Source organism: Eretmochelys imbricata, chromosome 3 (assembly GCF_965152235.1).
Source record: "Eretmochelys imbricata isolate rEreImb1 chromosome 3, rEreImb1.hap1, whole genome shotgun sequence".
In the NCBI taxonomy this organism is placed as follows: Eukaryota; Metazoa; Chordata; order Testudines; family Cheloniidae; genus Eretmochelys; species Eretmochelys imbricata.
Genome location: NC_135574.1, coordinates 68,875,022 through 68,892,467, shown reverse-complemented (window position 1 = coordinate 68,892,467; position 17,446 = coordinate 68,875,022). Strand labels below are relative to the sequence as shown.

General features: G+C 41.8%; 1 protein-coding gene across 2 annotated transcripts in view; it reads right to left on the bottom strand.

Moving 5' to 3' along the window:
- The window catches only part of PM20D2 (peptidase M20 domain containing 2), a 37,775-nt gene extending 20,943 nt beyond the window's left edge, over positions 1–16,832 (bottom strand). For both annotated transcript variants that reach the window (XM_077812810.1, XM_077812811.1), the window contains exons 1-4: positions 16,269–16,832; positions 15,455–15,603; positions 9,915–10,057; positions 7,322–7,476 (exon numbers count right to left, since the gene is read on the bottom strand). In XM_077812810.1, coding sequence (XP_077668936.1) covers positions 7,322–7,476; positions 9,915–10,057; positions 15,455–15,603; positions 16,269–16,721 — 900 coding nt within the window. In that variant the 5' untranslated portion in view covers positions 16,722–16,832. The remainder of the gene's footprint in view (positions 1–7,321; positions 7,477–9,914; positions 10,058–15,454; positions 15,604–16,268) is intronic.
- Between the last annotated feature and the right edge of the window lie 614 nt (positions 16,833–17,446).

The following is a 17,446-nucleotide window of genomic DNA, read 5'->3' as shown; positions in this document are numbered from 1 at the left end:
AATGTATCTTTCCGTTTCTGTTAAGGTATATCCAAATGATATAGTTGTTTTTATCAGCAGCTGCTGCGGCATTGAAGTATGCCCCTTCCACACCCACAAAACACCCAATTCTAATGACAAAGAGAAGGAAAAGGACATGTTCAGTGAGATCCTGCAAGCCAGTGCTGCACCAGAGTGGGAACAAAGGACCTGGATGAGCAACATGGCAGATGGCACGGAGAAGGAAAGAGTGGACAGGAGAAAGACCCAGGACAAGGAGAGGAAAAATGGAGCAGGACATAATGGGTCTTTTCAGTCAGCAAATTCAGTTGCTACAGACCCTGGTTGCCAGACAAGTCAAAAAATCCCAGGCTCTCTGCCCTTTGCAGATGTTGGAGAACTTCATGGTAGCAGTTCCCTACATCCTCCAGCATATCACAGATCATGACAGGCTGCAGCCTTATCCCTACCACTTCATGCTGGGAGACAGCAAGGAAAACCCAGCTTCACATATACCAACTGTGGTTCTCACAGGTCAGTGTATATGTAGCCACAACAGATTACATTTGTGCACTGAAATAGACAAATATTTGCTGCTTTTCCAATTTTAAAATTCTGTTCTGTTTATTTATCTTAAAAGTTTGTATTGCATTGCCTGTTTCTGCACAGAGTGGCAGAAACAGTGCAGAAAAACAAACTATTTTTATTTAAATAAAATCATTTTTTCACAAACACCTCTGAATGCATATCAGTAATCAAAGAACCCAATGCTTATAAATGTACAGCACCACAGAACTTATAGGTTCAGGAAACCACCCAGCCATATTAATAAAGGTAGAGCAAGCACTACATAATTCCTAACAGCACGCAAAGCTTCAGGCCCAGGCACAGAACGCTACTGTAACGGAGCATTAAAATGCTCTTGCAAAGCCTCCCTCAGCCATGTAGCTCCACACTGAGCTCTTGTAATGGCCCTTATGTCTGGCTGTTCAAACTCAGCCACCTCAACCCTCCATTCTGGCAGCTTTTTCCCCTGTGCCTCACAGATGTTATGCAGGCCAGAACAATATTTTTCTCATGGAGATTCAATCTAGTGAGTAACAACCACCAACGTACCGTCATTGTACCAAAAGCACATTCAACTGGTTTCTGCACCTGCTTGGTGCTGTCCAAGTGGCCAGCGTACAGCTTCCAGAGCTCAGAGACCAAGGGGTAGGCTGGATCCCCCAGAATCACTGTTGGCAGTTCAGTATCACCAACTGTAACCCACCACTTAGGAAAGAAAGTTCCTGTTTGCACATTTCTGAACAGTCCTGTGTTCTTAAATATGAATGTCATGCACTTTCCCTGACCAGCCCCCACTGATATCAATTAAACATCCACAGTGATCCAACAATGCTTGTATAAACGTAACTAAGTATACTTTCCTGCTGATGCACTGTGTGGGCAAGAATGTACGGTGCCAAAATAGGGATTTTTACGCCATCTATCACCTCACTGCAGGTTGGGAACCCCACTGCAGCAAATCCATCCACTATGTCCTGCACATTGCCAAAAATCAAGTCCTCCATAGCAGGAGATGACTAATGGCTCTACACACTTGTATGACAATAGCCATGTGGGCATAGTTAAAGTTAACTAAATGTAAGTTAAGAAAATATCTGTTTTATGGTTTGTAGCTAGTATGGAAAAGGCCCCAAATCAGGAAGTAGAAGGTCATGAGAATAAGTAATATTGCTTGCAGTGTGGGAAAGATGTATGGTCCAAAAAGTAAGTGAAAAGCTGCAATAAGACACAGGAAAATGGTCTTAAAAGAAACAAGCATAAATCTTCCCATGGTTCTACTGCTAAGCGAGGAGGACTGGGGAAGGAGATAAGAAAGGAAGGCCTTGGAGGAAGGAAAGTAAGATGGATGAACTGCTTCAAATTGGGTTTTTGATAAAGCTGAAATTAACTGAAATCTCTGAAGAGATAAATTTGAACGTTCTTTGGGAGACCCTTCCTGACCATTCTGGGGCACACCAGAATGCACGGTCATCCCTCCTCTGGCCTATTCGTAAGTATATTGATCATATGCTTATGAATATTGTTACTGTATTAGGTGTAGTGACTGCTTATTTTTAGGCAGTTACACATTTAAAGCAATTGTATAAATAGCTATTTGGCCTTTGGATTTAATAAAGGAATTATGGTTAAATTTGTGTCTGGTGGTTTCAGACACTAATATTAAGAATTTCAAATATTAATAATTCCAACAAACCCCGACCACTGATTTTTCCAGCTCCAAAATAATTTCCCACTAAACAGTAGCAATCTAGCATAGCAAGTTCCAGAATGCTATTGCCACTTGCTTCTCCACTGTCCATGCAGATCTCATTCTGCTATGTCTGTGAGGGAGAGGAGTTATTTAAGTTAAGCGCTAAGGGATGTAAACTGGCCATCAACAAGTTTAGCCTTGAAATTAGACAAAAGTTTCTAACCATGAGAGGAGTCAAGTTCTGGAACAGCTTTCCAAAGGGGAAAGGGGAGCAAAATACCTAACTGGCTTCAAGACTGAGTTTGGTAAATTTATGGAGAAGATGGTATAATGAGACTGCCTACAATGGCATGCAGCTGATCTGTGACTGCTGGCTGCAAATATTTCCAAAGGCTGGTGATGGGACACTAGATGGGGAAGGCTCTGAGTTACTGTGGATAATTCTTTCCCAGGTGTCTGGCTGGTGGGTCTTGTGTACATGCTCAGGGTGTAACACAGAGGTTCTCAACCAAGGTACACGTACCCCTGGAGGTACACAGAGGTCTTTCAGAGAGTACTCCGGTCATCTAGATCAGTGTTTCTCAACCTGGGGATTGCAAGGGGGGGTCGTGTGACAAGTTTAGGGGGAAATCGCATGTGCAGGGCTGGTATTAGAAGGTGGCAAGCAAGGCAACTGTCTGGGGCCCCAAGCCACAGAGGACCCTGCAAAGCTAAGTTACATGCTTCAGCCCCGGGCAGGGGGACTCAGGCTTCAGACAAGACTCACAAGTGAAAAACAGGCTCAAGTATCACACTGAAATCTAAGTACAATACAGTAGAATCTCAGTTATGAACTGTCCGGTCAACCACACCCCTCATTTAGAGCCAGAAGTATGCAATCAGGCAGCAGCTGAGGAAAAAAAATAAAGCAAAATACAGTACAGTACTGTGTTAAATGTAAAACTACTAAAAAAAATATGAAGGGGAAGTTTAAAAAAAATTTGACATGGTAAGGAAATTCTGTTTGTTTCATTTAAATTAAGACGGTTAAAAGCAGCATTTTTCTTCTGCATAGCAAAGTTTCAAAGCTATATTAAGTCAATGTTCAGCTGTAAACTTTTGAAAGAGCCACCATAACCTTTTGTTGAGTTACAAACATTTCCGAGTTAACCTCCATTCCTGAGGTGTTTGTAATTCTGAGGTTCTACTGTATTTATATTCCAATCAATTTTTATAATTATATGGCAAAAATAAGAAAGCAAGCAATTTCAGTAATAGTATGCAGTGAAACTTTCGTATTTTTAGGTCTGATTTTGTAAGCAAGTAGTTTAAGTGAGGTGAAACTTGGTACGCAAGACAAATCAGGGGGTACATCAGTCTGGAAAGGCCTAGAACCACTGCACTAAGATGAGTGATCTGCATTTCTGTTCCTGCTAAAATGCCTGAAACAGAACAGATAATACAAACCACTTCCCCAACAGTTTAGATGATGATTTTGAAAAATGAATTTGCAAGCAAGATCAACATCAGGTATCTGCTGCATTGAACCTTGTGTAAAATTGTGGTTACTGTTTGCAAGAGGTGTTGCTGCTGAAAAAAGCAGAGGAGCTTGATTGCAACATTACATTCCATACATTTCAGTTTGAGTGAAAGGCACAGCACAAACACCTGCTTCTTGGCTGTGACTTGTCACCTATGGGCTGGCCTTGGTGGTTTGCCATAGCTCAGAAGCAGGAGTGCCACATGCTTTCAGGCTGTCCTAACCTGCAGGCTATAAAATGCAGCAGTCACTTTGCAGGCTTTACATATGCTGATTCCGTTGTGTGCTGTCATCCTTCCTGCCATCACCTGCTCCCCAGCCCTGCCATTTCAGAGGATGATTCCAAATCATTATGTCTGTGGATTTCTTAGCTTTTTCCTGCTTCAAGGCGATTCCCATCTTCTATTCAAATGTCAGCCCCCAGGGTCTGAGATGAACAGGCGATCCTGTCCTTTATCCAGCTTCATGGAAGCCAATACTTTTGTATCTAACTCCTGGAGTTTTTTGAAGTACACTGTCCTTCAGGGAGTCCCCTCAACTCACACAGAAGAGGCAGGGCTAGTTTGTGTACTGCGACATTTCAAGATGAAAGGTTGTGGATCCAGCCATCAGCCTCCTTGCTCAATATCTTACTCGCAACAGCTTCATGTCAGTTATCCCACATAAAAGCAGATGCGTGCCCCTGAATCAACTTTGCTGAAGTTTGTCCATTTAATGGTACCTTTTCATAGGCCAAATCATTCCTTTTGGGTTAAGCTTCTAGCCCAAATGTGGACAAAACACAATGTGCTTTAAAATGCTGTCAAGGACCAAATTCTGCCCTTTGTTAAACCCACACAAATTCCTGAAGGGTTTGTCTGGGTGTAGTTGCAAGCAGATGAAGCATGCGGTGATGATTTCACTCAAAACTCGGTCTGCAAAAGTCAGATATGGGGATATAATAGCAATTCTATTGTATTCAGGTTCTTCTGCCACACCCAATACCAAGCGCATACTTTATGGGCAAGAAGCCGGGCAAATAGACAGCATTTGTCAGACATCCACTGCTTTACACTGACATACAAATCAGAGCAGAGCAGTTGGTTTTTAAGCTAAGACATGATTTGGAAGTTAATAGTTTGCAGCTGTTGACCACCTGTGTTTCCTGAGCTTTTGAATCAGAAGCATCTGTACATATCAAAACAGCAGGGAGGGCGTTACCAAAATGGAAACAGTCTTTGGCTAGCAAGATTGAGAACCATTGTCCCAAGGGACACTAGACAGCCTGGGCAATCTGTGGTCCATGAACCCCTCAGGGTCCACAGACTACATTTAAGATTTCCAAAGGGGTTTACACCTCCATTCAATTCCATTTTTTAGCAGTTCACAAACGAAAAAGGTTGAGACAGAACCATTGATCTAACTGATCACCATACTTAAAGTCTGGAAGGAATTTTCCACAGGTCAGATTGATAGAGACCCTGGCAGGTTTTCACCTTCCTCTGCAGCACTTGCAGGATTAAACTAGTGTAAATGGGGGATTCTCTGTAACTTGAAGTCTTTAAATCATGATTTGAGGACTTCAGTAGCTCAGCCAGAGGTTAGGAGTCTATTACAGGGGTGGGTGGGTGAGGTTCTGTGGCCTACAACGTGCAGGGGGTCAGGCTATGATCATGATGGTCCCTTCTGACCTTAAAGTCTATGGTCTGAGTTGGACGGCTAGGATGAGCTCAGCACACAGTTGCAGGAATGTTGCCTTTTACATCTGAACATTCTGCAACCATTGTCCATAGTCTCAAACCTGCATTACAATACAATCCCACCACTCACTGCTTTTTTCTTGGGTCCAACAATGGTGCTCCACTTTCTGCAGCTGCTTCCTGATCACCACCAAGTTGTTTTTCACTTTGTCTCTGAGCAAACTGTTCTCAAAGAAGTCATATCCCCTGTTGCAGTACTTCCAGTGGGTCTGCAAATACAGGAGAATCATGTATCCTGTATCTGAATGTTTACAAGAGCAGCACAGATCTCTGTGTGCTCCACGCTTCTGTCTGAGATGGCAGACACTAAGAAGTGCTGAGCAAATTTGTGGCACTCTTTTTTTTAAGGCGCAAAAATTATGGGAAATGGATGGCACTATGAGATGGAGAAAGTTGCATACTGGGAACTTGACCCCTAATTCCCAGGAGATCTCTGTGCAACTAATTTCTACCCCACAACACACTGAGAAAGTTTCCCAAAAGGCATTGCACTGAACGGCAGCATACTGGGATATCTATCTTCACTTTTCATCAATACAAGCAAGCCTGCTGAGTACACACAGCACGGACACAAGCAACCAAATAAGTATATCACTTGAGCAGGTACAAAGATTTAGCAACTATACATTTTCTGTCGACCAAAGTTTGTAGTGTAGACATGGCCTAAATAGGCTTGTTTCCTCTTTATAATATTGCCTCAACAGATCCCCCATTGTAAGTACAGTAGAACTTCAGAGTTACAAACACCAGAGTTATAAACTGACCAGTCAACTACACGCCTCATCTGGAACCAGAAATACACAATCAGGCAGCGCTGTGTTAAATGTAAACTACTAAAAAATTAAAGGGAAAGCAGCATTTTTCTTCTGCATAGTAAAGTTTCAAAGCTGTATTAAGTCAATGTTCGGTTGTAACTCGAAACCCATAACGTTTTGTTCAGTTATGAACATTTCGGAGTTATGAACAACCTCCATTCCTGAGGCGTTTATAACTGAGGTTCTACTGTAACTAGCAAGCTGGGCTGCAAGTCATTAGATAGATCACTAAAGACTCAATCGGTTTGATTTCTCCCATGCCTAATTCTGTCCAGATAATAACAGCCCTTTTTAACATCCACAGGTGGCAATCTAGCTTCACCCAGAACCCATGTGGTTTGGAAAAGACACAGGCAAGGAAGCCAGAGAAATGGCTTTGGTCAGAGTTTACACTGAGGCCTTGCTGATTTACCTTCATTATAAACTAGCCTTATTGAAATTCTTCTCTAACTGGAGCAAAGGCCAGTAGGGAAAGCAATTTTCATTAAGAGCCTTCCATGAATTTTAACTTGGTCCTCACTGACTCACTCACCATGTATTGAGGATACAAATTAATTAGCCCCTTTACAACACAACACACGAACACACACACACACACACACGTTTCTGTCACAGCAATATGGCAGACAGCCACTAGCTATACTTTAAACTACAGTCTCAGAAGTTAGAGATAAATTGCAAGATGTCCTGACTTGGTCAAGACCGATACAATTTTTTTTTTTTAAAACCTGAGTGAACTATTGGGAACACTTTTACTTATGGCATAAGACTGGGGAAAGCTTCAGTTGAAAAATCTAGAATATTTAGAATTGTAGCAACTAAATATTTCTCCTCACCAACAAAATCTTTTTCAGCACATAGTAGAGTAGCGGATTAGTACTTAGAGATCTAAATTTTAGGTTGCTTTAAAAAAGGTAAGGGTGATACAAACCATATAAATGAAGACTTAGGCTCCCATTTTGGCCTAACTTCAAAATGATAAAAATAAATGAATCAGCTCTAGAATTCTTACTTTGCATTCTGTGGCCACAGCTGCTGCTTTGAAGCAATTTTCAGCTCTCTCTGTCAGAATGGCAAGGTCCTTCAGTGAAGGGGCACGCAAGTAAAACTCTAGTTCAGTGTAAGAAGGGATGATATTAGGTTTCACGCCACCATTTTTTATAATACCTACAGAAGAGAAGAGCCCAGTTATTGAATGTTGCAAAGGATCAAGCCATCTTACTTACTGTCTTATGAAGCTCCTCATTTATAGCTGCACACATAAAACAAAAGTATTAGAAATAAGGCATCAGCTGAGCACTAAGTACTGAGAATAACCATTTAAAAAACTTTGAATTTGGACCCAATTACTTCCCCTTGCAGTCTGCGCAATAGAAAGGAGTATCATGTGTACAAGGTGGGTGAGGCAATATCTTTTATTGGACCAACTTCAGCTGAAAAGAGAGAAGCTTTCACAACATATCATGTATACAGGCTTCTTAGGTTGGTATCACTGCATTCTTTTGGAGACAACTCAGTTATTCACCTTGAGTTCATACACACACACAAAAAGGCAAAAGTAGCATTTACAGTTCTCCCCGCTATTCACCGCAAACATTCTAAACTGCGAAAATCTTGACAATGCTGGGACAACAAGAGAAATTAAATGAATGAATATGTGACAGAAGTTCACAGATCAAAACGTAAGCACTTAGTTTAAATATAGCCAAGTACTTCTCCAGAGTTTAAGTTACAAAAGCATACGTCTTGATTTTCACATTCCTCATGGTTACAGCCATACTGGTAGTGTTAAGTTAAACTTTTTAAAAATAGTATCCTTACCTATGTTACAAAGACCGCCTTGGATTCAAAAACTCTAGGGGTTTTTGAAAGTTTACTTTATCATTTATGCCATGTGTTGCTATTTTGCTTTGCTAGTTTGAACAATGAAGAAAAGATCAGTTGGCTTCCCGTCAACTTCAGGTTCTCCTGTTTTAGCACACTGACAAGTTTAAATTAGTCATTGCAAAGTAATTGGCATTTGCTGCAACAAAAAGCAAACTCGCTAGTATCCTCATTGACTCTGGCCATTCTTTGGAAACATCTCCATTGATTTTAAATTTTGTAAAATCTTATTTTCTTACAAAGCCTAATTTGAACAGAAAATGTTCCTTCAAACAAATGGATACCAGTCCATCATGTCCAGATATGGGAACGGAAAAAGCCAGCTAACGAATAAAGTTATTTCTTGTTATATGTTCTACACAACTTACTCAGCAACACATTAGATTTCTTCTCTCCACAACAGATAGCTATCTTTTGTTATCATAACTTCAGTGGGAAGAGACCTGTTGCTAGTGTTCCCATACCATACCTGCCAGTTAATATAGCTGGCATGATTAAGACTCCAACCAAAGCTAAGAAATCACCTTGTGTTAGTACACTTGAATTCAAGGGCCGTTCAAAATATTGTGAGCACTACCAATTGCTTACTGTAACTGGCACCTGGCAGGGTAGGGCTATCAAGGGGCAAATGTGAACAAGATCCTGTAGTCTCAATACACACAAATACTGATTCAGAATGTGAAAGTCCTGAAAGATATGGCAACCAAATGCTACATAAGCTAAAGTAGAAGAGGAGAGCACTGCATGCAATGGTGGCAGAGGCTTTGAGATAAGAATAATGGATGGATGCCAGCAAAAGTTATTTTGCTCAAACAAGGAATTGGCAAGTGGGCAGTCAAGTGGATTTGTGCAATGCACACACTACAATACGTACTTTTCCAAAGAAAGAAAGCACAGGAGAAAACTGTTTAAAGATGTGCTATAACACATTAACAAAACTGGAAAGAGTCAAAGAACAAAATACTGATTTTCCTAGTACTTTTGGCAAGCTAGCAACATTTGGGGAAGAAAAATAAATCTGCCTGGAATCCTAGCCTTACTCTTCCTCCCCACCAAAAAAGTTAATCTTTCAAAGTATTGCTGAAGGGAGGTCTCAAGATATACTTCAGTTTGACATTAATCAGAGGCCTAAAATATATATTTTAATACTAGAGGATAGTTTAGGACATTCATTTTACAAGTTCAGGTTCCTTGGAAGGTTATTAGCTGTTGCCTCAACTAAGTGACAAGATCCTTAAACCTTTATCAAGGGAAACTTTTATTGCTCATGTTACATCTTGTTCCAGCTGGTCAAGTTTCCCTAAAAATGTTGTTTCCAGTTTACAAAGCAGTTGTATGGCTATAGTCATACCAATAGAGCATCTTCACCATTAGTGTCTTGATTCTTAGACAAGTTTGGCAGTTAAGTGCTACATTCGGTTTGTGTAAATATTAAATCTGTATTAATATACTAAGTGTCTCATTTGTGTAAATGTAGAGGAAGAATGCTTATGACTTTAGACCATACTGCCCTCCTATTGGTCTGCATTCAACAGTTTATACTAAATGTTGATGGTACCATAGAAGTTCCCTTAGAAAGGTATTTGGATGAAAAATGTAATTATTTCAAATTACTTTTCCAGTTAAATGTAACAATGCAATATTTAGGATTTTTTTCAGTCAGTATCCAAACAGCCAGAAGTCTTACTTGGTGGACATAAGATTGAATGAAGCTCTCTCACCATGAACTCTCCAGGTTGGTTTCATTTGCTGTCTTAAAACTGACAGATTGTTGTATGCAAGAACAGCAGCGTCTAATGCATTTATTCCTTCCCAAGGATAAGCAGCAGCATGAGAAGCTTTTCCATAGTATTTCACAGTCACACTAGGAAATAAAAGCCATGACTTATTTGTTTTTTGTCCACTTTTAAAACCTAAAATCAAAGTCCCTTTGGATTCACTCAACAATGATTAAAATTTTATATCAATGTTTTTGAAGCATACGATTAAGCTGTGATTTACCAGGCCCTAAACTGTCGGGAAGCTAAACACCTTTAACCACCAACGCATAGATCCTGAAAGAGATTTAGAAATTAAGTTTGTCCTTTCCCTCCCCAAACTCTGCCAACACTCTAAAGTTGAAAACAAAATAGAAAATGCACTATATACATTTAAAAAGGTTAAGAACAGATCTGTAGTAAAAATAGCTATATCCTGCTATATAAATTATTGCCATCCACTTCTTGCCAGCAAGAGTCCTACTATGCACCTAACCATTTAATAATAGAAGCCAGGGTATGGGCTAGCATAAAGCCTTTTACCTCCTCCTCAGAAATTGGTAGCGTCTCTAGGGCAGAGATAAGATGAGCCAGAGAAGAAAATAGATTTGAAGCAGGATGAAACTACATAGAAAACGGTTAAAAGGAAGTCCATTGCAATTTTTTGTGCTTCCCCTCTTCTATATGTGATTTATAAGAATATGCAGTCAGAGGAGGATGATAGATGTTTGAAATTCAGATAAGTAGATAAAAAGTTGTCTACACACCATTAAGGCAGATTTCAACAGGATTAACATGTCTACACTGCAATCAAAAAGGTGTGATTGTACCTTTAATCTAGCTAGCATAACTAAAAATAGCAGGGAAGCCACTGCAGCTGTATCACCACTAATATTTTTATCCATTCTAGCTAGAGTAAAGCTAGCATAGGTATGCCTACTTGAGCTGCAATCACACCAACTGCAGTGTAGACATAGCCAAAGAGGTCCAGGTGCTGGTTGCCAACATGGACAGCAATTAGATGCATTGTACAAATAGCATAATTTACTCTGAAGTTCCTTATTGATAATATCAAATCTATACCTTTAAGTTCTTGCCTATCTGCAATCAGTATCAACATTTTTCCTTAGCAAGAACTCATCATGTTTTGAAAACAAACTCCTTAAGGCTATTAAAGCTTTAAATTAAATGTATTCCCAGAGCAAAAAAACACAACCCTCTGTAAATTAAAGAAAAACCATGAAATTTAGACATTCACAAAATTCAGAGTAAGGGTTAAGATAAAGAAAACACTTGTCCATGGGATAGAATTTGTAAAGTGACTGAACTGTTAGCAGCCTATTTCCCTTACACATTTGTTTTCATTCAAATCTTGATGTCTGAAGTCTTATATTTGGAGAAGATACTACTTGCAGATGAAACACTGAACACATGCACCATTAAACATGTGCACCAGATTATTGGTTTTTATAATTTGCACCACATGCAAGGTATGGCACTATGATGCTTTGCTAATACCCCTTTGTTCTTTGTGTGCGCTTCCTAGAGCTCCATTATCTGGGCCTAAGAGGTTTATAATAACAAGACAAGTTCACTGTTTAATGACACTTGTCAATTGGTGGCACATAAAATAATCAGTAGAGCATGTGCTGAATGTATAGTCACAAAGACTACTAAAATCAATATAACCACTGTATACTTCAGAGTACGGTATTCTAATGATCACTAACGAAATGTGTTTTATTGACGAGTAAGTTTCTGGTTTGGCAATATAGGTCATAGATAAGGGATTCAAATTACCTTAACTTTGCCCTTTAGTGATCAGATTATCACTAAGCAGCAAAATTCATTTGGGTGCATCAACTGCAGCCTTTCATACTTGCAAATGTTTAGGATTATTATAAATTTAATCTTAACAGATTTGTTTTAATACAATGTTCAAGGAAGCAAATCTGAAACTTGGAGCAAGAATCTATGGAACCTGGTACAGAATGGAAGCCTGTTGAAGTAATGGACAAAAAGATTACTTGAAGTCAGTTATAGGATACATCTGGCCCAGGTGCTTATGACCTAAACCTCTGACCCAAGGGCACAGATTCTGGAGAGCTTCCTGACCTCTTCCTAGCCACATAAATGTGGCAAATAGTAAGTTCTTAGATTTTCCATTATCCAGTAATCCCCCACTGCAATGGAACTTTATTGCCTTAGAGAAGTGAAAGTTTGGCTCAGGTACCAGGGAAAGGATATTGACAGTTTTCCCTAGAGATATTGTTGGCACCAACTTGAGAATAATTGAAGGAATGTACAGGGAATAGAGCCACAAGATTAGCGGTGGAGGGGAAAAGGGGCAGAGAAGATACCAAGAGTGGGTTAAGAACTCTGGCTGTCAGCCAATAGCTGGTATTAGGCAAGAAACAACAGTTCATGGGGTAGTTTGAAAAGGGGGTTGCATACTCACAAACAGGAAGAGGAGAGGTTTGTTTTGGGTTTTTTGTATTTTTCAACTAAAGCTGATGTCCTCACCAGTCATGTATGTCCCAAATCTGCTGGAGCCAGACCACCCCATTCTGAGGTTTCGAGTTAACAAGAAAACCAAAAACCAACCCACAAACACCTTCTTGAGTATTCCCTCCCCCCAACTCAGTAATGGAGTATGAACTAAATCTCACCAACATTTTTGGATGTACATCATTGAAGTTTCCAGGACAATCCATTTGAAATAAGACATGGCAAAGACACAGTCTTTAAGGAGGTGATTATCAGATACTTTGTATAAATTCAGTGTAAGGAAAAAATTATAACTTGTGGCCAGAAGACATTAGCCGAAATGCAAGTTAGCTTTGAAGATCCTTGGGGCTAGTGATGGCAGAAAAGAAGCCTCAAATATGGAGGTGAATGCACCTCTAGTGTCTTAAAATAAAACCTGCACTGTTACAAGCCCCAAACATACATCCCATCTTCCTCCCTCCCGCCTGACTCCAATTCCACAAATTATACCCTAGCCTTTAGAAATGCAGAAGCCTAGCACAAAAGTTATTCAGTTCAAATGATTGGGTAGTTTTTGCAAGGCTGTAAAACTGTGCAACCTGAACTTCAAAATGAAGCCAATCCATACCATAAGCATTCTGGGGCAAAAGAAAGAGACCATTTAGTTTAACAACCTATCAGCTTCCTAAAGAGCCTTTTAACAAATATTTATTCAGTTATTCAAACTTATTGACAGCCTTTCATCCAAGGCAAACATTAAGCCTCAACAATCCTATCATCGTTTTCCAAATACATGAACTGAAGTGAATGAGCATAGATGTGACTTTTGCAATGGATAGCTGGGAATAGAGCCCAGATCTATTGACTGTCTATCCTATGCTCGAACCACTAGTTCAAAGATCCCAAAACTGGTCCACAGGAGGACTTAGTGATGGTAAACAGGGAGCACACCATGTTTCACGGTGCTTGCTGTCTTTCTGGTTTCTACCCAATGGAAAAGTGGAAGGGGAGAGGAAGTTAAGAGCAAAAAGTAGTGTGCACAGTTTTTCAAAGTAAAAGCACATATAACTCTAAAGGCAACGATATAGACTTTCCCAACATTACTTTTCCATGCAGATTCTGTTGTTGCCACAGGAATGTAATACAACCTTGCCTAGAAGATGAGATTTTTCACAAGAATCTGACAAAGTGATCCATGCTGTGACAGCTTGAGAACTCCCCCTCCCCCACAGCACTAGACAGTTCACTTCAGAACAGAGAACCAGATCCTTTTTGTTCAACAATACAAAACTAAGAATGAGGTGATTAAGGAGGAGGCGAGTGGACAAGAATTGGAAGTCTATTAAATGAAAGGTTTCAGAGTAACAGCCGTGTTAGTCTGTATTTGCAAAAAGAAAAGGAGTACTTGTGGCACCTTAGAGACTAACCAATTTATTTGAGCATGAGCTTTCGTGAGCTACAGCTCATGCTCAAATAAGTTGGTTAGTCTCTAAGGTGCCACAAGTACTCCTTTTCTTTTTATTAAATGGAAGTCTGTCAAAAGAAACCATAAGATTTATAAGTTATACATTTACATTAATGAAGTTTCAGGTATAGGAAGCAGTTAACATTTGCAGAAACATACTACTGACTACAGTCTAGGATCAAATAAGCCTTAAATACTTGTAGAGGAAATAATAAGTTTGAGAAAATACAGACTGCAAAATCTTGGGCACAGGCTACTCTATTTTACTTCGGGAGGATGGGTCCTTGAGATGAAAAGGGCAGGTTGCAATCAGTCCCAGAGACACAGATGAAGGAGGAAAAAACCTCAGAGACCAAAGACTAGTTAAATCTTCTGCTTGAGAGAAAACACAATGTCTTTTCAGAGATACTAACCTAGAGGCAGGCACTGCCAAGTTAATGTGAATTTGAAATCACACACTTTCATTACTTTGTTATGGAACCTGGAAAGCTGTGCACTCATATAGGATGTAAGTAAATTTACTTGTGAAGAGGACAGATTATTTCTGGTGAATTACATAACTTTTATTTAAGCAAATCTTCAAGATTAATTTGAAGCAGAAGTGGGACAAACTGGTTGGCTACCAACAGGGTAAATGGAGAAAAACAATTTTTACAGCTTGCTCTTGAATCCTTGGATAGTACCTGTATATAAAGCCATGAAACATGGGTTCTTCAAGAAAAAAGCATTTCACGCTCTTGAAATTAGTGGCAATGTTGTTTTATACCAACTAGCTTTCATTCTGCTTTAGAATAGAGAGCAAAGTCATCTCCAATTCAAGAGTCTGAACATTTCCCCCCTTCCAATTAAGGCTAACAGTGCTTTAGTTTGAACACTATTGTATCTATCATTGTGGATGGAAACAATCATACTTTGGAAAATATTTACTTTTTAATTTTACTTAATTAACTTTAGAAGGCTTTAAGATGCATGAAAATGTTTGTTTTGGGATATTTTAAAAGAATCAGTCCAAGGGAGAATAAAGAATTTCAGGAAATTGAAAAATATACAGCTTGCACAAAAAGACTGCATCTTTGAGCAATAAAATACAGCAAATGTCTGAGAAAGAGAATTTTGTGGGACCAACATGGACAAATATTTTCCCAGAAAGCATAATATGCTATATAACAATGCATTATTTCTAACTCTGAATTTCTGAATTGCAGAGTCAGGATTTGTGTTGGCTTCCTTAACTAAGCATGACATATCTAAGTTTTATCAATTAAATGAAATACCACTTGTTACCCTGACTAGATACTAACTCTAAAATTCTTGTAACAAAAAACATAACAGATGCAGGCCTGAACATTACATTTTAGAAGAACACAAGAACTGGGTTTCAGTGCTCAGTACTGAGTACATCAACTTTCTCATGAACTGACTACATATTATATATGAGGAATACCAGTGATTACCAGATTCCAAGTTTAACCACTTTAAAAGCAGGTCTCCCTTTGCTGAAAAGGTTCCGATGTACATAAAGCAGAAAAAGTCTTTCATACACCTTACTTACTCATGCTCAGCCACATCAGGAAAATAAGCAGCATCGTCTTGTGCTGGATGGGCCATAAAAACAACATCCAGATCATCAAAAGCACCAGCTTCTATGAGATCTATTTTTCCGCCTCCACCTTCTTCTGCAGGAGTCCCCAGCACTGTGATCTAGAAGAGAAGGTTAGGGGTCAGCAAAATTTTCAACAACCTGATTTTGTTGTACACAGTTGTGCTGTACATGCTGGCCCCAGAATGTTATAGAGACAAGGTGGATGAGGTAATATCTTTTATTAGACCAACTTCTGTTGGTGAGAGAGACAATATTTCATGTTTACACAAACCAGTGGAGGGGGCCTGTATCATCCCTGCCCTGTAATCTGGGGTGTTTTGCAATGCCCTGCTGCTGTAGCCTCCAACCCTGACGGCTCACAAATAGCCACACCTTGCAGTATAACAAAGGCTGGTGAGAACCAGGGTGTCAGTGGCAGGCTGCAGTTACATACACACACTTTAAGAAGAGCTCGCCCTGTCTCCCTCGCCCACAAGAAGCCAGTCCAATAAAAGACCTTACCTCACCCACCTTGTATCTCTAAACACACCTGACTGGCAGAAAAATAAACCCCACAGTGATGGGCGAGGGAATTACTGAGCAGACATGCTGGAGACCCAGGCTTCTTGGTGTCTTTGACGGCCAAGAAGAGCGAGCTAAGGTTGAAAAATGAGAGGCTGTATTGGGCAGCAACGGGATGGGGACCAAATTGGGGTAGCTCCCCTCATTCCCCGGGCAGGTTCCCCTGGAGCGACAGATCGCCCACCTCCCCGCCGGCTCTCACCTTCACTGCGGCGGGAGGCTGCTGGGGCAGACTTTCCAGGGCGCCCTTCACGCCCAGGGCCGCAGCGGCCCCCACCTCGGCGATGAGGTTGTGGCCGCAGGCGTGTCCGATCCCGGGCAGCGCATCGTACTCGCACAGGAAGCCCAAGTGCAGCGGCCGCGGGGCCGGGGCGGCGGGGCCCCACTCGGCCCGGAAGGCCGTGTCCAGCTTGTAGTGCGGCTGCACAGCCCAGGCGGCCCCCGGCAGCTCGGCGCAGGCGAAGAAGCGGGTCATGGCGCCGTGCGCCTGGTGCTCTTCGTAGGCCAGCTCGGGGCGGCTCCAGATCTCTCGGCTCAGGGCGCTCAGCCGCCCGGCGCTCAGCTCGATGCACTCCGCCGCCCGCTGCTTCAGCTTGCCCAGCGCTGCCGGGGACAGGGCGGCGGGGCCGCTCCGCGCCGGCTCCTGCGGCCCCATGGCGCCGCCGCGAGGGGTGGGCAGCTCGGAAACGGCCGCCGCGAGCCCGGCCGGAGTCTGCCCTGCCCGGAGCGTTACCGGCCGCGCGCTCCACGCCACTGGCTCTCTCTGAGCGCAACGGCCCGCGCCGCCTCGCAAATATCTCCCCTTCCGCCCGCGGAGCTTGCTGGGAAATGTACCTCTCCCTCCCCCGAGGGAGCGCCTGACACTTCGCGGCTGGATTTCAAAAGTGACGGGAGGAGGGGCCTGTAGTGACTGTATGGCCTGAGTGACAGGCGCACGGTCCGATACCACATCGAGGAGCGGCAGAGGGCGGGGCTTCCCCCACAGCTTTCTATCTCTGACCCCAATACCTGTGCTGTGGGGTACTGAAGGGGCGGGGGGAGGGGAAGCTGCGGCACCTAAGGGTGGGTGATGGATTTCCCTCCCCGATGCCGTGGCCTCAGCTCCTTGGCCTAAGATAGTCAGTGGGAATTCCTGAGTCTGGGGAGGTTCTGTGACCTGGGTTCCAGGGGCGTCAGACTGCATGGTCACAATGGTCCAGGCTGTCCATTCGTCCGGATTTAAACCCCTGGTTCTGCTAGACCAACCTTTGTCCCCTGGCTGGGGCAGAGATACCACTGGACGTGGTTTTGTCTGGTATGAGGGAGACCTCATAATGCAGACTCCACCCCCACCAGCGTGACCTCTCACACACCACGTATATAACAACCTTGTACGTATCT